The 19,434-nt window shown below is 35.6% G+C and overlaps 1 protein-coding gene across 1 annotated transcript in view; it reads left to right on the forward strand.

Annotated features, from left to right (window-relative positions):
- HMCN1 (hemicentin 1) overlaps window positions 1-19,434 on the forward strand; it is a 454,750-nt gene that overhangs the window by 199,326 nt on the left and 235,990 nt on the right. The window contains exons 12-15 of the mRNA XM_023203379.3: window positions 10,498-10,639; window positions 11,758-11,885; window positions 14,128-14,241; window positions 19,001-19,159. Of these exons, the coding sequence (XP_023059147.2) occupies window positions 10,498-10,639; window positions 11,758-11,885; window positions 14,128-14,241; window positions 19,001-19,159 (543 nt within the window). The remainder of the gene's footprint in view (window positions 1-10,497; window positions 10,640-11,757; window positions 11,886-14,127; window positions 14,242-19,000; window positions 19,160-19,434) is intronic.

Here is a 19,434-nt window from a genome sequence, read left to right on the forward strand (position 1 = left end):
GAGTCCAACAGCAGAAGCAAATGTCCCAGTGGCCCTTCACCATCACTTTAACAGACTGATGTTGGCTGTGTTCTCAGCGGTCTAGCCACACCATTTCTATCTGATATCCAGTTTCCTTTTGATTCTGTACCTCAGAAAAAAATTTCCCAATGAATTCCTTTTCTACTTAAGTCAGCCAACCTGGTTTCTGTTGTTTGCAATTGAGAATTCCAACTGACACAATAATAAGAAAGATGCAAGTAGTTTTAAACAAAAAATGGAATCCAAGAATTTAATCCAGTTAAGTTGTCTTTCCTATAAAAAGCCATCAAAAGGACATTCTCAAATGTCCAACAGTTCAAGAAAAATACCAAATATATAGCTTTCTTAAAATGATTTATTAAAAATGTAACTTAACTGCTTGAAGTAGATCTTAAAAAGGAAAAACAAAAAAATCCAAATTGGAGAAGCCATGTTATGAAGAACTGGTGAACTTCCCTCAGTGACTATTATCAAGCTCATTACTAACTCATCAAAAAAGCCTTGGGAGGCAAAGCTAACCTCAGAAGCTATGACTGTTTGAATCAGCCACACTGATGAGCATGTGAGAATGTGAATGAGTTGATATGCTTACTTCATTATGAGAATTCCTTACCACGAGGATAATGGTATCCTTAGACACAGGAAATTCCCCAGGAAAGGAATATCCTCAAGCAGGGTTTACCATAAGACTCAGAAGTCCAGCTATGCAAACAAACAAATGGAAGCCGACACTGCTATGCTAGGAGAAAAAAGATAACTAGATTGATATATACAAAATGTGTACATGATTGTTTGGGGGCAGCAGAACTATAAGTGACTTTTTGACTTGTAGTTTTTTTGTTTTTCCTTTTTAAGATCTACTTCAGGCAGGTAACTTGCATTTTTCATAAATCATTTCATGCTTTTCTGTACTTGAAAAAATACTTAAAAGAAATGAATTATTTTTAAACTTTGTGTAAATAGAATTTAAATTTTCTTAAATGCTCACATTAATTTTATTAGAGGATTGAATTATGTTTGAGTAATTTGTTCTCTTTGTTTTCTAGATATTGAGAATGTGCTTTATCACTTTCATATTTAACATAATTGAAAAAATAAATGTTTAAAAATAAGAAATAACTAAGAACATAAATTAACAAATAATGCCTCTCAAAAAGAAAAGCAACAGTATTTAAGATAAAAATAGATTTTAGGTCAATTTATAAGAAGAAACATCTCCTATCTGCTTTATATAAATGGAAGTATAGATTATAAAGTAAGGATCTAGTGATATATTCCCTTAAATATTAAAAAGTTGAGTTCTAAAAAGTTTATTTTGGAGAAAATAATTCTTCCCAAGGTTTATTTGTAGGCAGCTCCTAGTTCTGTTAGGTATAAGGATACGACAACAGTTCCATCACTGCATGTTGAGTGGTATAAGTTCTTTTCAGTAGAGTGGTATAAGTTCTTTTCAGTAGAGTGGTAAAAGTGCTTTTTAGCAGAAATAACTGAGGAATGGTATCAGCTTATGCCACAAAATTATTGCTTTTTAAAATGACTTAAAGCTTATTTAAATATATTTGTCAGAAAAACCAGCCCCCAATATTTCAACATAGGTTCTTTCTATTTTCCCTAAGTGTCGGCTGGTCTGAGAAATAAAGAGACAGAGTATGAAGAGAGGAATTTTACAGCTGGGCCTCTGGGGGTGACATCACATATTGGTAGGACTGTGATGACCCCTGAGCTGCAAAACCAGCAAGTTTTTATTAGGGATTTCAAAAGAGGAGGGACTGTACGAACAGGGAGTAGGTCACAAAGATCACATGCTTCAAAGGGCAAAGCAAGACGACAAGGCAAGGGCAAAATTAGAATTACTGATGAGGGTCTATGTTCAGCTGTGCACGTATCATCTTGATAAACATCTTAAACAACAGAAAACAGGGTTCGAGATCAGAGAACTGGTCTGACCTCAAATTCACCAGGGCGGGAATTTTTCCCCACCCTGATGAGCCTAAGGGTACTGCAGCAGACCAGGACGTATTTCAGTCCTTATCTCAACCGCATAAGACAGACACTCCCAGAGTGGCCATTTGTAGACCTTCCCCCAGGAATGCTATTCTTTTCCTAGGTTCTTAATATTTAATATTCCTTGCTAGGAAAAGAATTTAGTGATATCTCTCCTACTTGCACATCCATTTATAGGCTGTCTGTAAGAAGAAAAATATGACTCTATTTTGCCCGACCCCTCAGGCAGTCAGACCTTATGGTTATCTTCCCTTACTCCCTGAAAATCGCTGTAGAGATGGGGTTTCACCATGCTGGCCAGGCTCATCTTGAACTCCTGACCTCATGATCTGCCTGCCTCGGCCTCCCAAAGTGCTAGGATTACAGGTGTGAGCCACCGCACCTAGCCCTCTGAATACTTTTTAAAGAGCATGAGATATATTTAAAAATGGTAAGTACATAGAATTCACCTGAAGACCTTTGGTGTTGAGATGATGACCTCACTTGGTCTTCAGAATGGATTACTTATAACTGTTCCACTTGTTGGGAAGTTTATCTCATATCTATAACATTTCAGAAGTTATTCTACATATTTTAAAAATCTATTTGGTACTTAAAAATCATCCACCACATGGAATTATTTCTAAATTAAAAAGTATCTGTGCCACATTTTAAGAAAATGTGGCACATATACACCATGGAATACTATGCAGCCATAAAAAAGGATGAGTTTGTGTCCTTTGTAGGGACATGGATGCAGCTGGAAACCACCATTCTTAGCAAACTATCACAAGAAGAGAAAACCAAACACCGCATGTTCTCACTCATAGGTGGGAACTGAACAATGAGCTCACTTGGACTCGGGAAGGGGAACATCACACACTGGGGCCTATCATGGGGAGGGGGGAGGGGGGAGGGATTGCATTGGGGAGTTATACCTGATATAAATGATGAATTAATGGGTGCTGACGAGTTGATGGGTGCAGCACACCAACATGGCACATGTATACATATGTAACCAACCTGCATGTTATGCATATGTACCCTAGAACTTAGAGTATAATAAAAAAAAAAAAAAAATTAAAAAGTATCGTAAAGCAGTCAGACTTAAAATGTGAAGTTAGATCATCTGATTCTACAAACATTCATATTTGAAAGCTTAAGGATCTGGAATTTTGTAGGACTGTGTTACAGAGTAAAGTCCTTTAAATTCTTTCTAAACCAAAATGGGGTCTATGAAAAGGAATAAATGCAGAATTTCAACTGATAACTAAATTAGGCTTTTCTATAGGAAAAATTGGGTATTCACTTAATTTATCTGCCAAATGTAATCTACCATCTCCATAGTTCGGGGCAAGTTTCTGTTATAAAACATTCCAATTTCATGCAATAACATGTATGAATGAATATCATGTTTCAGTTACTTTTGCCTTTCATCCAAGGAATCTATGTACTATAAAGATGTTAGAGTACTTTAATTTTAGACGAAGAGAATGCTCTCTAAAACTTAAAAGAGAGAAATATTAAAGGGTCTCTAAATAGAACTTAGAAGGAAAGGCTAAAGAATTAGACTTATTTAGATTATAAAAGGAAAAAAAAGGGCTGGGTGCGGTGGCTCATGCCTATAATCTCTGCATTTTGGGAGGCAAAACAGGCAGATCACTTGAGGTCAGGAGTTCAAGACCAGCTTGACCAACATGGTGAAACTCGGTCTCTACTAAAAATGCAGAAATTAGCCAGGACTGGTGGCACATGCCTGTAATCCCAGCTACTCAGGAGGATGAGGCAGGAGAATCGCTTGAACCCAGGAGGTGGAGGTTGTGGTGAGCTGAGATTGTGCCACTGCACTCCAGCCTTGGTGACAGAGCAAGACTCCATCTCAAACAAAAACAAAAACAAAAACAAAAGTAAAAAAGGATGACTTAATAAGTAATTCAAGTGTATAAGAAAATTGTTATGAAGAAGTGATACACTGTGGACATTTTAATTTTCAGCAAAAATGGACTATGTGAAAATGTGTATTAAGCCAAACCTGATGGCTTTAAGTGAGCTGGTGGAAAAGATGTCTCAAGTGTTGGAGAGGCTAAATGATAGAATGCAGTAGCAGGAAAAACGATACTCCTTTCTCAATGTATTGACTGCTGGGAAGAGAGAACAAATGAGCAATTAGCAAACATATCAACTCACTAAATTATTTAAAGAAAGCTACCAACTAACATTTTTTTAAATTTTGGGAGTTGATAGCATACTTTACTTCATCTAATCCTCACAGACTGCTGTTATTTACTATGGTCAATTTCAATTTACAGCACTTCTAAATGTGTAAGTTTTTTTCCACACCAACAACCAAATCTCCAACTCTCTAGGCCCCAACTGGGTGCCCATGAATTTAATTCAATTCAGAAATCAACTCATTTAGCATGAGACCCCACAGGTTAAGGGCTTAATCCCACCAAACTGCACATACTTTAAATGCCAATCACAAGCAGGGCTTCCTATGCTTCTGATCAAGCAGGCACACAGCTTCACACCATCCTCTAGGAACCTCTATGTGTTCGGCTATTCTCTGCATGTTTAGCTATTTTAGAAGCTCTCCAAACTCTGGCTTTTTTGTTTTTGGTTTTTATGGAGATGTCCTTCTGTAGACATGATTGATGATGTCACGGGCCATCAGTGATCATCTCTGCCTTCATCTCCTCTCCCTTCCCTGGATTTTGAGGGTGGGGTTGAAAGTTCCATCCTGCCTTGGTCTTTCTGGTGATTAGCCCCATCCTGAAGCCATCTGGGTACCACCAGTCACCAATTAGCATGCAAAATAAACTTTTATCACTACCGAGATTCCAAGGATTTTAGGACCTATATGTCAGGAAATAGGACAAAGCAAAATATATATTTCACAATATCACATTGTCATTTCTTAAACCCATAGTGCCTTGCACAGAGGGAAAAAGCATAATTGTACCCAATAGATGTATAATTTCTTAATTGCTGAATGAACCTCAATGTAACAATAACACTATAGGGAAGTCTTGGTCATTACCCTTATCTGTCATGTTTCCATGTTAACTTCAATGGGTTATTTGAATCTCATCAGCAGTTTGAAATGTCATTATGTGAGTACTTTCTTTTCCTGTTGCAACACAAGCCAGCATATTACTGCTTGCATTTAAAACAAAATCTGGTAATTATCTCATGAAAAATTTATAGTTGTTATTTTTAAAGTATTGTTTATATTATTAATTCACCCCAATTTAGAAACAAAATCATGTGAGTGACTTTTGCAAAATTTTACAAAATAGGCTAAAGCAATTTGTCACTGTTAAGTTGATACAGTGGCTGCTTAATTTTCAAATGCTTATACTGCTTCTGAGTAAAGCTTACATAAGTGTGGGAGAGGAGGGGAAGTTTTTACATATATAGTAGGAGTTTAAGGTTTTAAGATTGTTTTCATATTTATCTGACAACATAAATAGTTTTCTGTTGATTCCACTGGTTGTTCCCTTATGAGGAGGATTTTTAAGGCTGAGGACCAACCCAGGAATCCTTGTTCAATTTGAGTATATTTAACGTGTAGCTGACGTCTCCTCCGTAATCACATGTTGTGACATGGAAATCAAAGTGCCAGACGAAGCCTCATTTTCTCCTTGATGTTATTTCTGTATGAACATTAGAAGCATTAATTTGTCTTCTGTGGTATCAGGAAAGGGTAGATGTCTGTCATTAATTAGGCCATGTCACCAGAGAGAAATTGCAACAAAAAAGGAAATATTTCTCAAGATGGTTGATGAAGTCAGTATTTAATGATGAGAATTACTTCACTAAGTACGAAAATAATATTATAACCACATGCTCGTTATATTATCATACTCTTTTTAACATGTGCTACGTGACATGCTAAGTAGCACGCTTTTTCCATCAGTAAAACAGAGAAAAAAATCTAATTTTACCTATTTTATTGAAGTTTGTAGTAAATTTTAAGTATCTAGAAATATTTCAGATTTCAGAAGAATTAAATAAGATATAACAAATATTGTTTTTAAATAGGGTATATAATCTTTTTTTTTTTGAGACAGGGTCTCATTCACATCTAAGCTGGAGTTCAGTGGTGCGGTCTTGGCTCACTGCAACTTTCGGCTCACTGCAATCTTCAGCTCACTGCAACCTCTGCCTCCTGGGCCGAGGTGATCCTCCTACTTCAGTCTGCCAAGTAGTAGCTGGGACTACAGGCGTGCACCACTATGCCAGGCTAATTTTTGTATTTTTAGTAGAGAGAGGTTTTTACCCTGTTGCTCAGGCTGGTCTTGAACTCCTGGGTTCAAGTGATCCTCCCACCTTGACCTCCCAAAATGCTGGGATTATAGGCGTGAGCCAGTGTGCACAGGCTGAAATAGGGTATATAATCTAAATGGAGTATGTAAGTGTGAGGATTGTGTTGATCAACTTTCATTTGTAAATGTCTAGATAGTACATATGCACAGATGTATTTTAAATGCTATAGTACTTTATTTGGTCATTCTTTGTCACACTTTGCTATATAGAGGAATACTACTAATAATAGCAAAGGTTACATCATGCCTACTACATGCCAGGCATTGTTCTAGGTGTTTTATGTACATTAACCTAGCTAATCCATAATAATGCCATGAGGTAGGTACTATTACTTCCCATTAAGTTACAGACAGAAACCATGGAGCAAGCAATGTCTGCATTTGAATTCCAGCTCCACCTTTGAGTGACTGGGCAAATTATTTAACCATTTTGAGTCATAGTTTATTTGTAAAATGGCAGTAACACTTACTACATAGTATTAGTGTGGAAAATAAATGATTGGTCTAGAGTTAGATACCTGGCATGTAATAGGCACTGACGGAAGGAAAGCACCACTTTCCTATTTCAATGAACTGACTACTAGAAAGAGATTTAGTTCCTAATTTTGCATAATATACTTTATAGTGTCTGTGAGATCTTTGAAGACATAAAGTGTCTGAAACATAGTCAGCACTCAGTAAATGTTTGTTGGCTGAAAAAATGAAAACACATAGAAATTTGCCCAAGTATTCTAAATATATCAGTGGTGATAAATATTGCTAATTGTGACTTAGGTAATTAAATCATTTGCATTATCTAATTAATTTGTTGGTGGTAATTAAATAACCTTGAAGAAAAAGTCCTTAGATATTTTCTCTGAGAAATTTACTACCAGAGGCTTAAGAGCAACAAATCAGACCCAGCTGACAGGAAATATGTCTCCTGAGCTTGAAGATAGTGTTGGCAGTTTCCAAGAGAGTTAGGTGAGATTTTTTCTTCCCTAGTCTTTGTAGGCAGTGAGATAGCTGTTTTCATGGCCGCTTACACTTCATTTTTGCTAATCTTACCATTAATAGTGTATTAAGATACCCAATTCTTAAAGTAGTGTTGGTTTTTATTTTATATTTATATTTAATTCTTCTAAATTATTGATAGGAAATTACAAAAACATATATTTTGCTTTTGTTATAATTAAAAAATAAAAAGCAAATTAATACTTTGCCACCTACTAGAGTGCTGTGTTCCCATTGCTTTGGCTATCAAAAGCAAGTTGTTCTTAATGATGATGGTGTTGGTTGCTCATGGTGGTGGTGGTGGTGATGATAATGGTGACAATGATGATGGTGGTGATATGAGATTGGAAATCTCAAGTAAAAATGGATTACTTCTCTCCAAAACCTAAAATTGAACTCTGGACTTATAAATCCAACATTAGTACTATGTATTTTTCCTATCCGAATGGAGTTTTACATTGCAAATAAAGAGATGCAGATTCAGTTTGTTAGTTGGCAAATGATGTTACTCCATTGATGGAGTTGAACTGTGGTTCTTCACTTCCATGTTCTTGCTCCATTGAAACTATTTCATTAAAGTAAGGAGGTTTTTCTAGGAATTAAAAAATTAGCAGTTGAAGTAACTATAGTGAGATCTATTATATCATTATTTAACCTGATTAAGTAAAGACTAATTCATTTTGACCATTTTTATTCAACTGTTATTTGGCGGAAATCTAATTTTGCTCCTCTGAATTTGTTCATGTTCTTTCTAAGTATCTTATCAGCAGGGATATTCTTTTTTTTTTTTTTTTTTTTTGTGAGGAGTTTCACTCTTGTTGCCTAGGCTGGAGTGCAGTGGCATGATCTTGGCTCACTGCAACCTCCACCTCCCAGGTTCAAGCTATTCTCCTGCCTCAGCCTCCTGAGTAGCTGGGATTACAGGCATGTGCCACCACACCTGGCTAAGTTTTGTATTTTTAGTAGAGACGGAGTTTCTCCATGTTGGTCAGGCTGGTCTCAAACTCTCAAACTCAGGTGATCCGCCCGCCTCTTCGTCCCAAAGCATTGGGATTATAGGCGTGAGCAACCATGCCCAGCAATCAGCAGGAATGTTCTAGGGGAATGGTAAATTTCTCACCTCCCGTGGTATGATGTCATCCCATCTGTGTGTTGCACACAGACTTATTTCATGACCCTGAGTAGCACCCTATATCCAGGCTGTATTTGCTCAATGACCTCTTAGCTCTCTGCATCCTGGTTTGGGTAACTGGCTTATTTTTACTTTGATATCTGAACTACAGAGCCTACCAGTGGGATTCTTGCTGGGAGAGATGCCAGGCCTTTTCTGGCAGACTATATTGGAAGACACCAAGTTTGGACAAAAATTCTGAGAGTTGCTTGAATCTTTGCAGCAATTCCATGTCAATAGCTAGACACGAGAAACATTTTAGGAAGATGGGAATGAATAAATGTGCGTTTCAATAAATTCTGAAGAGAAAGAACTGTTCATTTTTTCCCCCTTATCCCCTGAAGATTATCTGCAACATCCCTACAGCATGTGCAGTCCTTCAGAATTTCAGAATTGATGGACTCCAGATGGAATCACAATTTGAACTTACTGGCCATAGTCAGTCTGTCCTTGACCTCACACATTTCTCTAGCCCTATGCTCACCAACAAGAATCCATGGAATAATGGGGCTATCAACCAAATTCATGGACTGGAAAAAATCCTGCAAATATTAACTTCAAAGACTAGATCATAATTTGAAAAACACAATGTAAACAGGAAAAAAAGAGGAGGGGGACAATTGTAAGCTGCTAGCAATTAGGCACTAATTAACTTCCTTCAGTTGTGTAGCTGCTGCCGCCCAGCAGTACCATTTGTATCTCTTTCGCATGTATAGAGATTCCCCCAAGCTAATGGTTCCTTAGTGAAACTAAGCCACAATTTGCAGACCAACTTATAGGAAAGATATATCATAAATATATTCACATCTAACTGGCTAACTGAATTTCTCAATTTTATTTATAGTAAAAACCAAATTAAATGGAAAGCAGACAGCATGCCTGTTAGAGTCATCTGTGTGTCCCTGCAAGTTAGCACAGTGCCTGGCACATAATAATTGTGCAAATAACAGATGTCATTGAATGAATTTATTTATTTCTGTTAATACTCATGAAATCTGACTGTTTCAAACACTGGAAATTAATTTACTTTTGTTTACCTTATTGAGTGGTGGATATTTACATTAGGAGTTACTTAATATCTCATTGATGGTACCTTCTTTGAAGAGTAATTCTTATTGTGTAGCAACATAGATGTAAAACATGTAATCTATTAAGACAAATATGTCAACATCCCAGAATTATCTCAGAGAATTGTTTTCTTTTTGATGATAAATTCCTGATTTAGTGTTTCATTTTCAAAAGTCTTTTTCCTGTCATAGAAGTGTAATGAAACAGAAAGTTTGAATAACTGATATTTTTTGTTAAGTTGAGGTCCTGTGGATGCACGGACATGAGTCAAATGACCAATGTAGCAGGATCTTGGGAGAGACTGGCAGAGATTACAATTCAGAGCCAGGTTACAGTTTAGGAAACTGCATTCCATCAAAAGTTTTAAGTGTCTTTTATATACAAGCCACTGCATGATATACAAGGGAGGTTAAATGCTATAGAATATAATAGAATATGGAATAATATGAGTACATGGTTTCTGACCTTAACAGAGTTATGATCAAATAAATAAAAAGAGAAAGATCAAGTTGAACAAAGCAGACAGCATAGTCAGGACAAGCTGTGGCTCCAATCCTACATTCGTTGTCTAGAAAGAGCCAAAAGTTCTATCTAGAGACTTTGCCTTGGAACAGGTTCATAGAGAAGTATCAGATTAGTGGCACGAACTGTAGGTCGGCTAGGGGAAGGAAGCCAGCAAGGGGCTTCATGGTAACCAGTGGAAACACAACAATATAACATCGGGATCAAATTCATTTAACTTTCAAAGAGAGTTTACTTCCCTTGTTTTCATTACCACTGGTTTCTTTCCTGACGTATCTATGATGGGGGTCATCCACAGAGGAAGGCAATAAAGGTGTGGTGGTGAAAAACCTACAAATTTGCTAACATAGGAAGCTTCTAACATCAAGATAAATTGGCATTTTTTCTGCGTACATATACTTTTATTTGCAGAACCACCCAAAGTCACTGTGATGCCCAAGAATCAGTCTTTCACAGGAGGATCTGAGGTCTCCATCATGTGTTCTGCAACAGGTTATCCCAAACCAAAGATCGCCTGGACCGTTAATGATATGTTTATCGTGGGTTCACACAGGTACTGGGTTTGTATCATGTTCTTTGTTTTTATTGAGTGAGGAAAATTGATGAGACTTCTAGACCAAACTAATATGACTAAATCCCTAATATTAAGGGAGGTTTGACCAACATACATAGCTTTACATTTTCTAAACAGGCTGTGAATGTCAAAAATAATATAAATGATGACTTTATCAAGTTCGAGGTTATTAAGTCTTGAATTCAATAGCTGGGACCAAGTGCTTCCCAATACTTTGAGTTGCAAACATAGCACCAAAACAGTTAGTTTAACTTGAGTAATTGAAATGAGGATAAGAAACTTTTTGTGAGGTAAAATAATGTATAGTTTTAACAAATCTATTAAAGGCATTGTCCTAGATTTAACAGAAGAGAGATCAAGAACAGACCAGTAGCTCTAATTAAAATGTGTACAGACATTCTTTGTAATTACTTCCATTTTTGCCAAACTACAGTGGGAAGCATTTAATTCCACTGGGTGCTTTTTAAAGGCATTGAATCCACTCATGCTCCTAGAGTATAATAAACACGTGGAATATAAACAACAAAGTGTCCAGCCATGGGGCTTCCATTACTCTGGGTTTGGCAGTGAAGAGGTCATAGGTATTATCCAGCAAGTTGAGTCAGAGTCTATTCCTAGACTCCTCACAGACTCACTGTGTGACATGAGACATTACATCTCTGGAGTTTTCATTTTGAAGAACCGTCTAGTATAGCAATTCACCACATGGAGCAAGATTGCCTGGGTGCAAATTCCAGTTCTTCCATTTACTAACTCTGACTTTGGGTGAGTTCTGTAACCTCTTTGCTCACCTGTAAAACAGAGATATTCATAGTATTTAACTCATTGGCATATTAGGAAAATTTTAGATATAAATAAAAGTAAAGTTTCTGGAGCAGTGACTGGCATGTATCCAACACTGGATACATGATATTGTTATTATTATTATTATTATTGCATTTCCGCTTATAAAATAATGATGTTAACCATTTCTGCAATCAACACCAAAAATACAACTCTAAAACATTTGAAAATATTTTAAAGGAAAGCACTATATTATCTTGATATTACTATTATGGTATTTTCAATTTTATATTCTTTTTGTTTTTTATTCATAGGTATAGGATGACCTCAGATGGTACCTTATTTATCAAAAATGCAGCTCCCAAAGATGCAGGGATCTATGGTTGCCTAGCGAGTAATTCAGCTGGAACAGATAAACAGAGTTCTACTCTCAGATACATTGGCAAGTATAATCACTTTAAAAGGCAATTAAAATAGGATGAATATCACATCAAGCAATGCAAAAGTACTTTTTTGAAAAATTAATATTAGTATTGTATACATAGTATTATACTTTATTCATTTCACACACTGATTGTAGCAAATATTGTAAATAATTTAAGTTAAAACTTCATAGAGTGAAAAGCTTCATTAGTCAACAGAAATCAAGGAAGCTTCTAGGTTAATGGAATAATTTCGTATTGTCCACAAAGTTCTGTCTTTCCACTGTTCATCTGTTCTCTGCAATATTTTACTTTTAAATTAATAAATTCTATATCCTTTCCAGCTTAACTTCCATTTTATAATTTCTACTTATATTCAAAACTGTATATAATATAATTTTTACTTTTTATCTTCAATTTCCCCTTCCAAACTTAAACATTTATTGGAAGCGTACTTCATGAAAATTATTCTATAGAATATTTCTATTTAATTTTGTCTTTCTTAGTCAAATAAAGGATAAAGGTGTCATATACTCAGATCCAGGTTATAAATTGTGAATAATCAATTGCTAGCAATCTACCCTTTCATTCTTTCTTATTCAGTCTCATTCATAGTAAGATAATGAAACTGTCAGTAGTGAAGAAAGGATTCAAAAGAGATAATAAAAATAGAGAATTGTCTTGAAGGTATAGGTGAGGGAGAGAACAAAAATGTCACAAGTATTAAATTGAGAGTCTGGAAAGAAGTGGTCTCATTTATAGAAATAAAGAAGTCACATGGTGAATACGTTTAGATGGAAAGTGAGCTCAGATTTGGAGATAAGTGAATTAAAAATGTTCACAGAATACCCCGGTGTAGAGGGAAAAACATTTGGGAATGTGGAACAAGTGACTGAAACCGAATTCTACTTCCATTGTGAAAACAAATTTTGGTTCATTCACGTAGAAGCCTTAATGTTAAACACATTGATTTTAACTTATTAAGCACCTCTAGAGATGCAGCATGCAAACTGCTCTGCTGGAGACTGTGGAGTGTAAAATTTTTAAAATGTGTGTCATGTAGCCTTTACTTTTCAAGAATTTACACAATGGGGGTGGATATATACAGGAATATAACAAGGCAGACAGACAAGTACTTCAGTGGGAGGTTGGCAGAGGGGAAGATTAATTCAGACTGAGGAATTAGCAAAGATTTCTCAAAGGAGACAGGATTTAGGCTCAGTCTGGAGGAATGAGTGGGATTTGAAGGATTGTGGCAAAGGGCATTTTACAAAGAGGAAATAGCTTTAGGAAAGGCAAAGAAGATAGGAAAGTAAAAGTCTGTTGTGTTTTGGACTATCAGTGAAGCTCTGTACCTTGTGATAAGTGAGGAAGTATAACGGACGGTAAGGTTAAAAAAAAAAGCTATGCACCCATTTATGATTTTTGAAAGAGATTCTATGGAATTTTGAAAGCAGTGGGAATCACTGAAGGTATTCCAGCAGAAAAATTACATGATCTGTGAGAAGTTAACTTCGCTTTGTTTAAAAATACCTCAGCTGAAGCTAGGAAGTCCTAAAATACCTCGTTAAGACAAAATGTGTGAGTAAACTGAGCCATTAGGCAAGCAAGTGAAGCAAACAGAATGAAGAACAGAAATTTAGAGAATGTCTGTATTTAGCATCACAGGAAAAAGAAGGGTCAAAACCACGAGACTCTTCTTTTTGTAAATGCAAATTTTAGGCTTGGACTGCAAATATCTTCCTGTAGTTAGACATGAATATCCTTAAAAATGATGTAGAAAATGTTAACAAATTCATCTACAGTTATATCATCCTCAAGTCTTAATTTAGCTGTCTATCTTGCCATTATCCCTCTTTTGATTATATTTTTCTTAGAATTATTCCTCTCTCTGTTCTTGTTGTATTGTTTCTCTAAGAGGTATTCTGATTTCTAAGATGTTTCTTCCCTTAAATAACTCTTTTTCTTAAAGAACTTTCAATTAGTTTCATAATTTTTGGAGTTTGTTTTATCATAATTATTTTTTGTTTCAGTCATTATTTTTTTCCTGATATAATTTCTGTGACCTTGATAAGTGATCTTTTTATCACATATACATATGTGCATGTGCATTATGAGAGTTTCTTTTGGTTTATAAATATTGAAATGGCCACAAGCACATAAGTTCTGATAGATTTTTAAATTGGTTCATTTACTAAACATAAACAAAACCCATCTGGTCTTGTGCTAAATGTTGACTATTTGCATGTTTGTTTTTTTCAGAAGCCCCTAAGTTGATGGTAGTTCAGAGTGAGCTCCTGGTTGCCCTTGGGGATATAACCGTTATGGAATGCAAAACCTCTGGTATTCCTCCACCTCAAGTTAAATGGTTCAAAGGTACATTTCTTCAGTATGTTTGTGTCTGGTTCACTTAGTTTTGTTTTCTTTTTTAAAAAATGATTTGTTAAAACTTTGTGTTGGTGTGTGACTTAGCAGCCCCATAAAATGTGTTTATGATCTCACTGGAGACAATAGTTCAAAATTCTCAACTCTGAATTTCAGGATTTGACATCTGGTATGGATTACAGGACTGTGAAAATCAAAGCAGGAAAAGTTCGCCTTTGCTAATCCAGCTGAACATTCTCTTTGTTAGTTTAGGATTGTTTCCTGAAGAAAATTATCCAAGAATACTCCGTTAACGTTTAAAATAACTCCACTGATTTTAGTTCACTTTTCTTAGAGATGATGGCTCTCACTATTAAAAAGTTTTCTAGATTCACAAGGATACTTTCTATAAAGTGTTCAAATAAAGATACACATTGAAGCTTACAGATAGTTGAAAGACAAATGTATTTATTGATAGGTCAGCTACATCGTACATGGTAAATGCTTGTCTCAATTATAGAAATTATCTTTCTATAGTTGTATCATAAAGATTGCACCTCTGTGATTCCATAATAAAATAATGGTTATATGCCCCTTGACCTTGGTGAGAATACACTTGGATCCTGGTTCAGGCTCAGCTGCTGACAGTAGATAACTGTGTAAAAAGCCCTGCTTCTGCTTCTGTTTCAGTTCTTCCAATTACGGGAAAAAGAAAAAAAATCCTGCAAACACCCTAACAGGGAGGTTGCTAGGATTATTGAGATGCTGTTTGCAAAATACTTTTTAATCTTCAGATGAAAAGTGTTAAATAGTACAAAGCACTATTGTTATGATTCTGTTTGTTAAATCACAAACATTTCCATAGCAACAGGTTGATGTCATAATCAAAAAATTAGGAATTCACCTCAAGTTCAAACTCTTAGGGAACATGAGGTGAAAAAGAAAGGCTTTATGTAGAAAATAAATAGTTTTAAATAATATAAATCAAAAGCAAGGTGGAAACTAGGAAGTAATGCCATTTTCCTGGTTGTCTATACTGAAAGGATTTGTAGTTTTCATGTTTTCTCTGATAAGAAGGCATTTCTGAATTTGCTCCTTAATCAGGTTTATGTTGGTTAACATAAACTAATTTTACTTTCTTAAAATATTTAAATTTTTGAATTGCCAAAGAAATAAATACTGATTTCAAATTTATATTATAATTAAATATATCAAGAAAATATGTTATAGAGATAGTATTTCTTTATTTTAAATGTCATTCAATAGTTTATCATGAAAATTAAAATTCAAAAAAGTAATGGAAATGCCATCTTCTATATACGTGTATATAGCAGAATCTCACAAAAAGTCTTTTATTCTCCCAAACTGGGACTGTGTTCCTGAATCAATTAGTCTTCATGCCTGTCTTAAACCCACAAATAGCTTGGAAACTAAAGAGGAGATAGGGAACTATGTACCCACCACATGAGAGATTCTAGAATTTACTCTCTGTTCCTTCTGTCAACTATAGATATACCACTATATCTATATACCAATCAGTGAGTTCAATAATATATCATTTTGCTGTCCAAGTTATGAACCAACAGAGATAGAATATGGGCATTTGATACATTGTAAGATGTGTTTCCTGGGTTCATCAATAATAGGCAGAGCTGCCCTGACCTCCAGGATCAGGTCAACTAACATACCCTCCCAAGTCACAGGCAGACAATTTATGCATAAACAGAGTAGAGTTAGGAAGACCAAGAGCAAATCTAGGGGACAAACTCCTGTGAATGCAAACTGGCCTCAAAATGGAGGGGGTTAGGAGCAGGTGGGCTTTCCAGTCCCATCTCTGCTGAGAACAGGACACCAGGAAGGTTGGAAAAATGCTACCTTATGGAAACCACAGGGGTGAGGAGAAAGAGTTCCTGCCTTCACCATAAGAATATGTTTTTCCTCATACCTTCCTTGAGGTGATTCTGATTGAATAAAGTAGGTGTTTGAAAGAAAAAAATGAACAAACTGTATTCCAGTCAGACCATCAGAGAAAAGGAATTACATAAGCACAAATGTTCTCTGAAATTTTAGATCTTTTATTTTTAGAAATGAGCAACATAAAGTGGATTCAAAGGAAAATCAAAACACTATTGAAATCTTATAAAAAGAACATGTATGGTAAAATATTAAAGAAATTAGATGTATTCATTTAGATCTGTTGTTCTTAAAATGTGGTTTGGAGACTCCAGGGGTTCTCACAATTGTTTTAGGGGATTCATGAAATCAAAACTATTTTCATAATAATACTAAGATGTTGCCTTTTTCATTCTCATTGTCTCAAAAGTGAATAATGGAGTTTCTGGAGGCTATGTGATGTCCAATAGAATCAGTGGAGAAGCAAATGTGAGCTTCAGCTGTCTTGTATTATGCTACATGAGAGATTATAGAGATTTGCAAAAATGTGAAACGCTGCCACTCTTCTCACGAAATTTCTCATGTTTTGAAAATACAATTTTAAAAATATAATATGTTTATTATACTAAAATGTCAGGCATTTATTAAAAATAAGTGAATGCATATTTTTAAATATCTCAGTTTTATTTGTAAAATGATATATATGTGTGTGTGTATATATAGAGTATAGATAAATATAATCTACATAAAAATTCACCAGGGTACCCATTAATTTTTAAGAGTACACTTAAGAAGTTTTTAAACAAATGTTTTTGATAACTACTTACTTATCAATTATTTGAAAGGATCTTATACCAGAGATAATGATCTCTCCTTTAGTCTTTATATCCACAGAAGCCAGGATTGAATTTAAACTACAGCAAAAAGAGAACTCTCCTCAATGGTAATGACTGTAAACCCTAGAATATATTGTCAGTAAAGTTGATATATTTTACTATGTATAACATTTTTCTAGTCTTACCTAATATTAAAAGTAAATAGGCCGGGCGTGGTGGCTCACGCCTGTAATCCCAGCATTTTGGAAGGCCGACGTGGGCGGATCATGATGTCAGGAGATCGAGACCATCCTGGCTAACACAGTGAAACTCCGTCTCTACTAAAAAATGCAAAAACATTAGCCAGGCGTGGTGGCGGGCGCCTGTAGTCCCAGCTACTCAGGAGGCTGGGGCAGGAGAATGGCGTGAACCCGGGAGGCGGAGCTTGCTGTAAGCTGAGATCGTGCCACTGGACTCCAACCCCTTGGACAGCGCGAGACTCCATCTCAAAAAAAAAAAAAAAAAGAAAAGAAAAAAGAAAAAAAATAATCACTATTTTCCTTCCATCTGAAAGGTTCTGTATTTATAGCTCCTCAATAATTTGATGAGTAACTTTTCAGTAGAAATCAGGAAAGGAGAAACTATCAAAATGTAATTAAAATAGAAACTTAATTGAACTAATGTTTTCCAATTTATATTTTGTTTCATGACTGCTATTCTTTAAACATTTTTATTCTGATAGAAAGTTACTAGCAAAAAAGGTCTTTATCCTGTTAATGTCCTCTGACATTTGCAGAAGAAATATAAGGGGAAAGTAAATTTCAAAAATCTGAATGCATTTTAGTCCAAACATTTTAATACTTGATGAACAGTGGGGTCACATTGCATCCTCCCGTGGTGTGAGGAAAGTTTATGTCAACATCATCTGCTTTTATTTATAAAAATTTCTCAGAGGCACATCAACACAGCTTTAGTTACTGCTCTCATTTTCACGTGGTATGTAGTAGCAGCTTAAAAGGATGATTGAGGTTTTAAATATTGGAATGCTGAAAAATACTTTTTTTTAGGCACTGACAGTTGGTTGCTGATGTAATTTTTTTTCAAATTTAGACCTCTCGTGACCTCCTGGCCTTTGAAAATTATATAAACAGAAAGGGAATTGTCCATTTGTTGCCCCGAGTCTGTTGACTATTGCTGTTTGCAGTGTCCTAGAGAATTTTAGTACTAGCTCCTGAGTTGTGTTTGCTTCTTAGAAGCTAAGACAGTTACTTCCATGGTCCTCAGGCCAAGGTCAGAAGGCTGGTGTATGACATTTTGGAGAATACCTTTTCAGGCTTGACATCTGGGAATACTATGAAACTCTAAGAACAATGGCTCTCAAAGCTCCTGGAAGTTTTTAAGATCCTGACATGTTTGATGTTACCCTTTACAAAAACAAACAAAAAAGATGTGGACATTGAGCTGGCACTAAACATCCAGTATTATGTACAGTACTATGTACTTTTTTATGATAGTGATCATCCTGATTAATTCCATTCTTTGGAAAGGAGATGCCCTGGAGGAGGAGGAGGGGAAGCATAAGGAAAAGCCTAACCTAAATCATAGCTTTGTTGAGGCATCTCTGCCTTCAAATAAAAGTCATTCTCGGGAAATTCAAGGCACCGGTCATTAGCTGAAATAAAATTCCTCTGGTCTCTCAAACATCTACTGAGTAACCAAATGCATCCTGCCACAAAGATGGTAGAAACCTCCTTTCAACCTTCATTTCCGCACTCCCTTCTTACCTAAGCCTTGGTTGTGACTCCCAGGCTTTCCCAGTTCTAGCTTCAAAGAGCTGCTTATTTTTTATTTAGTTGCACATACAGATATAAATAGAAAATATTCATACACAGTTTATTACGGGTCTGGATTTTAGACTGTAGAAAGTGTCTTTGTTGTGCCAAACACCTGTGTTTAAAAACTTTGCAATCAACTTTATTCAGAAGTTTTGAAATTAAACCAATAACTGCATAAACAATTTTAATACTTTAGTATTTAATATTGTCCCCTTTGTTTTGACTTAGGAGATCTTGAGTTGAGGCCCTCAACATTCCTCATTATTGACCCTCTCTTGGGACTTTTGAAGATTCAAGAAACACAAGATCTGGATGCTGGTGATTTTACCTGTGTAGCCATCAATGAGGCTGGAAGAGCAACTGGCAAGATAACTCTGGATGTTGGCTGTAAGCCTCCAGATCTTATAGGCCAATTTGTTTTGAAATTGGTCTGTTATTTTTCATGTTTAATAACCTTGAAATGATTTGTTAGAATTATTCATCAGAATGGCAAAATTAGAAGATGCATTTCAGATTAATATCATAACAGTAGTTGGCATTTATGAGGTTCTTTCTTTCCTTCCTTCCTTCCTTCCTTCCTTCCTTCCTTCCTTCCTTCCTTCCTTTCTTTCTTTCTTTCTTTCTTTCTTTCTTTCTTTCTTTCTTTCTTTCTTTCTTTCTTT

Source organism: Piliocolobus tephrosceles, chromosome 1 (assembly GCF_002776525.5).
Source record: "Piliocolobus tephrosceles isolate RC106 chromosome 1, ASM277652v3, whole genome shotgun sequence".
NCBI lineage: Eukaryota > Metazoa > Chordata > Mammalia > Primates > Cercopithecidae > Piliocolobus > Piliocolobus tephrosceles.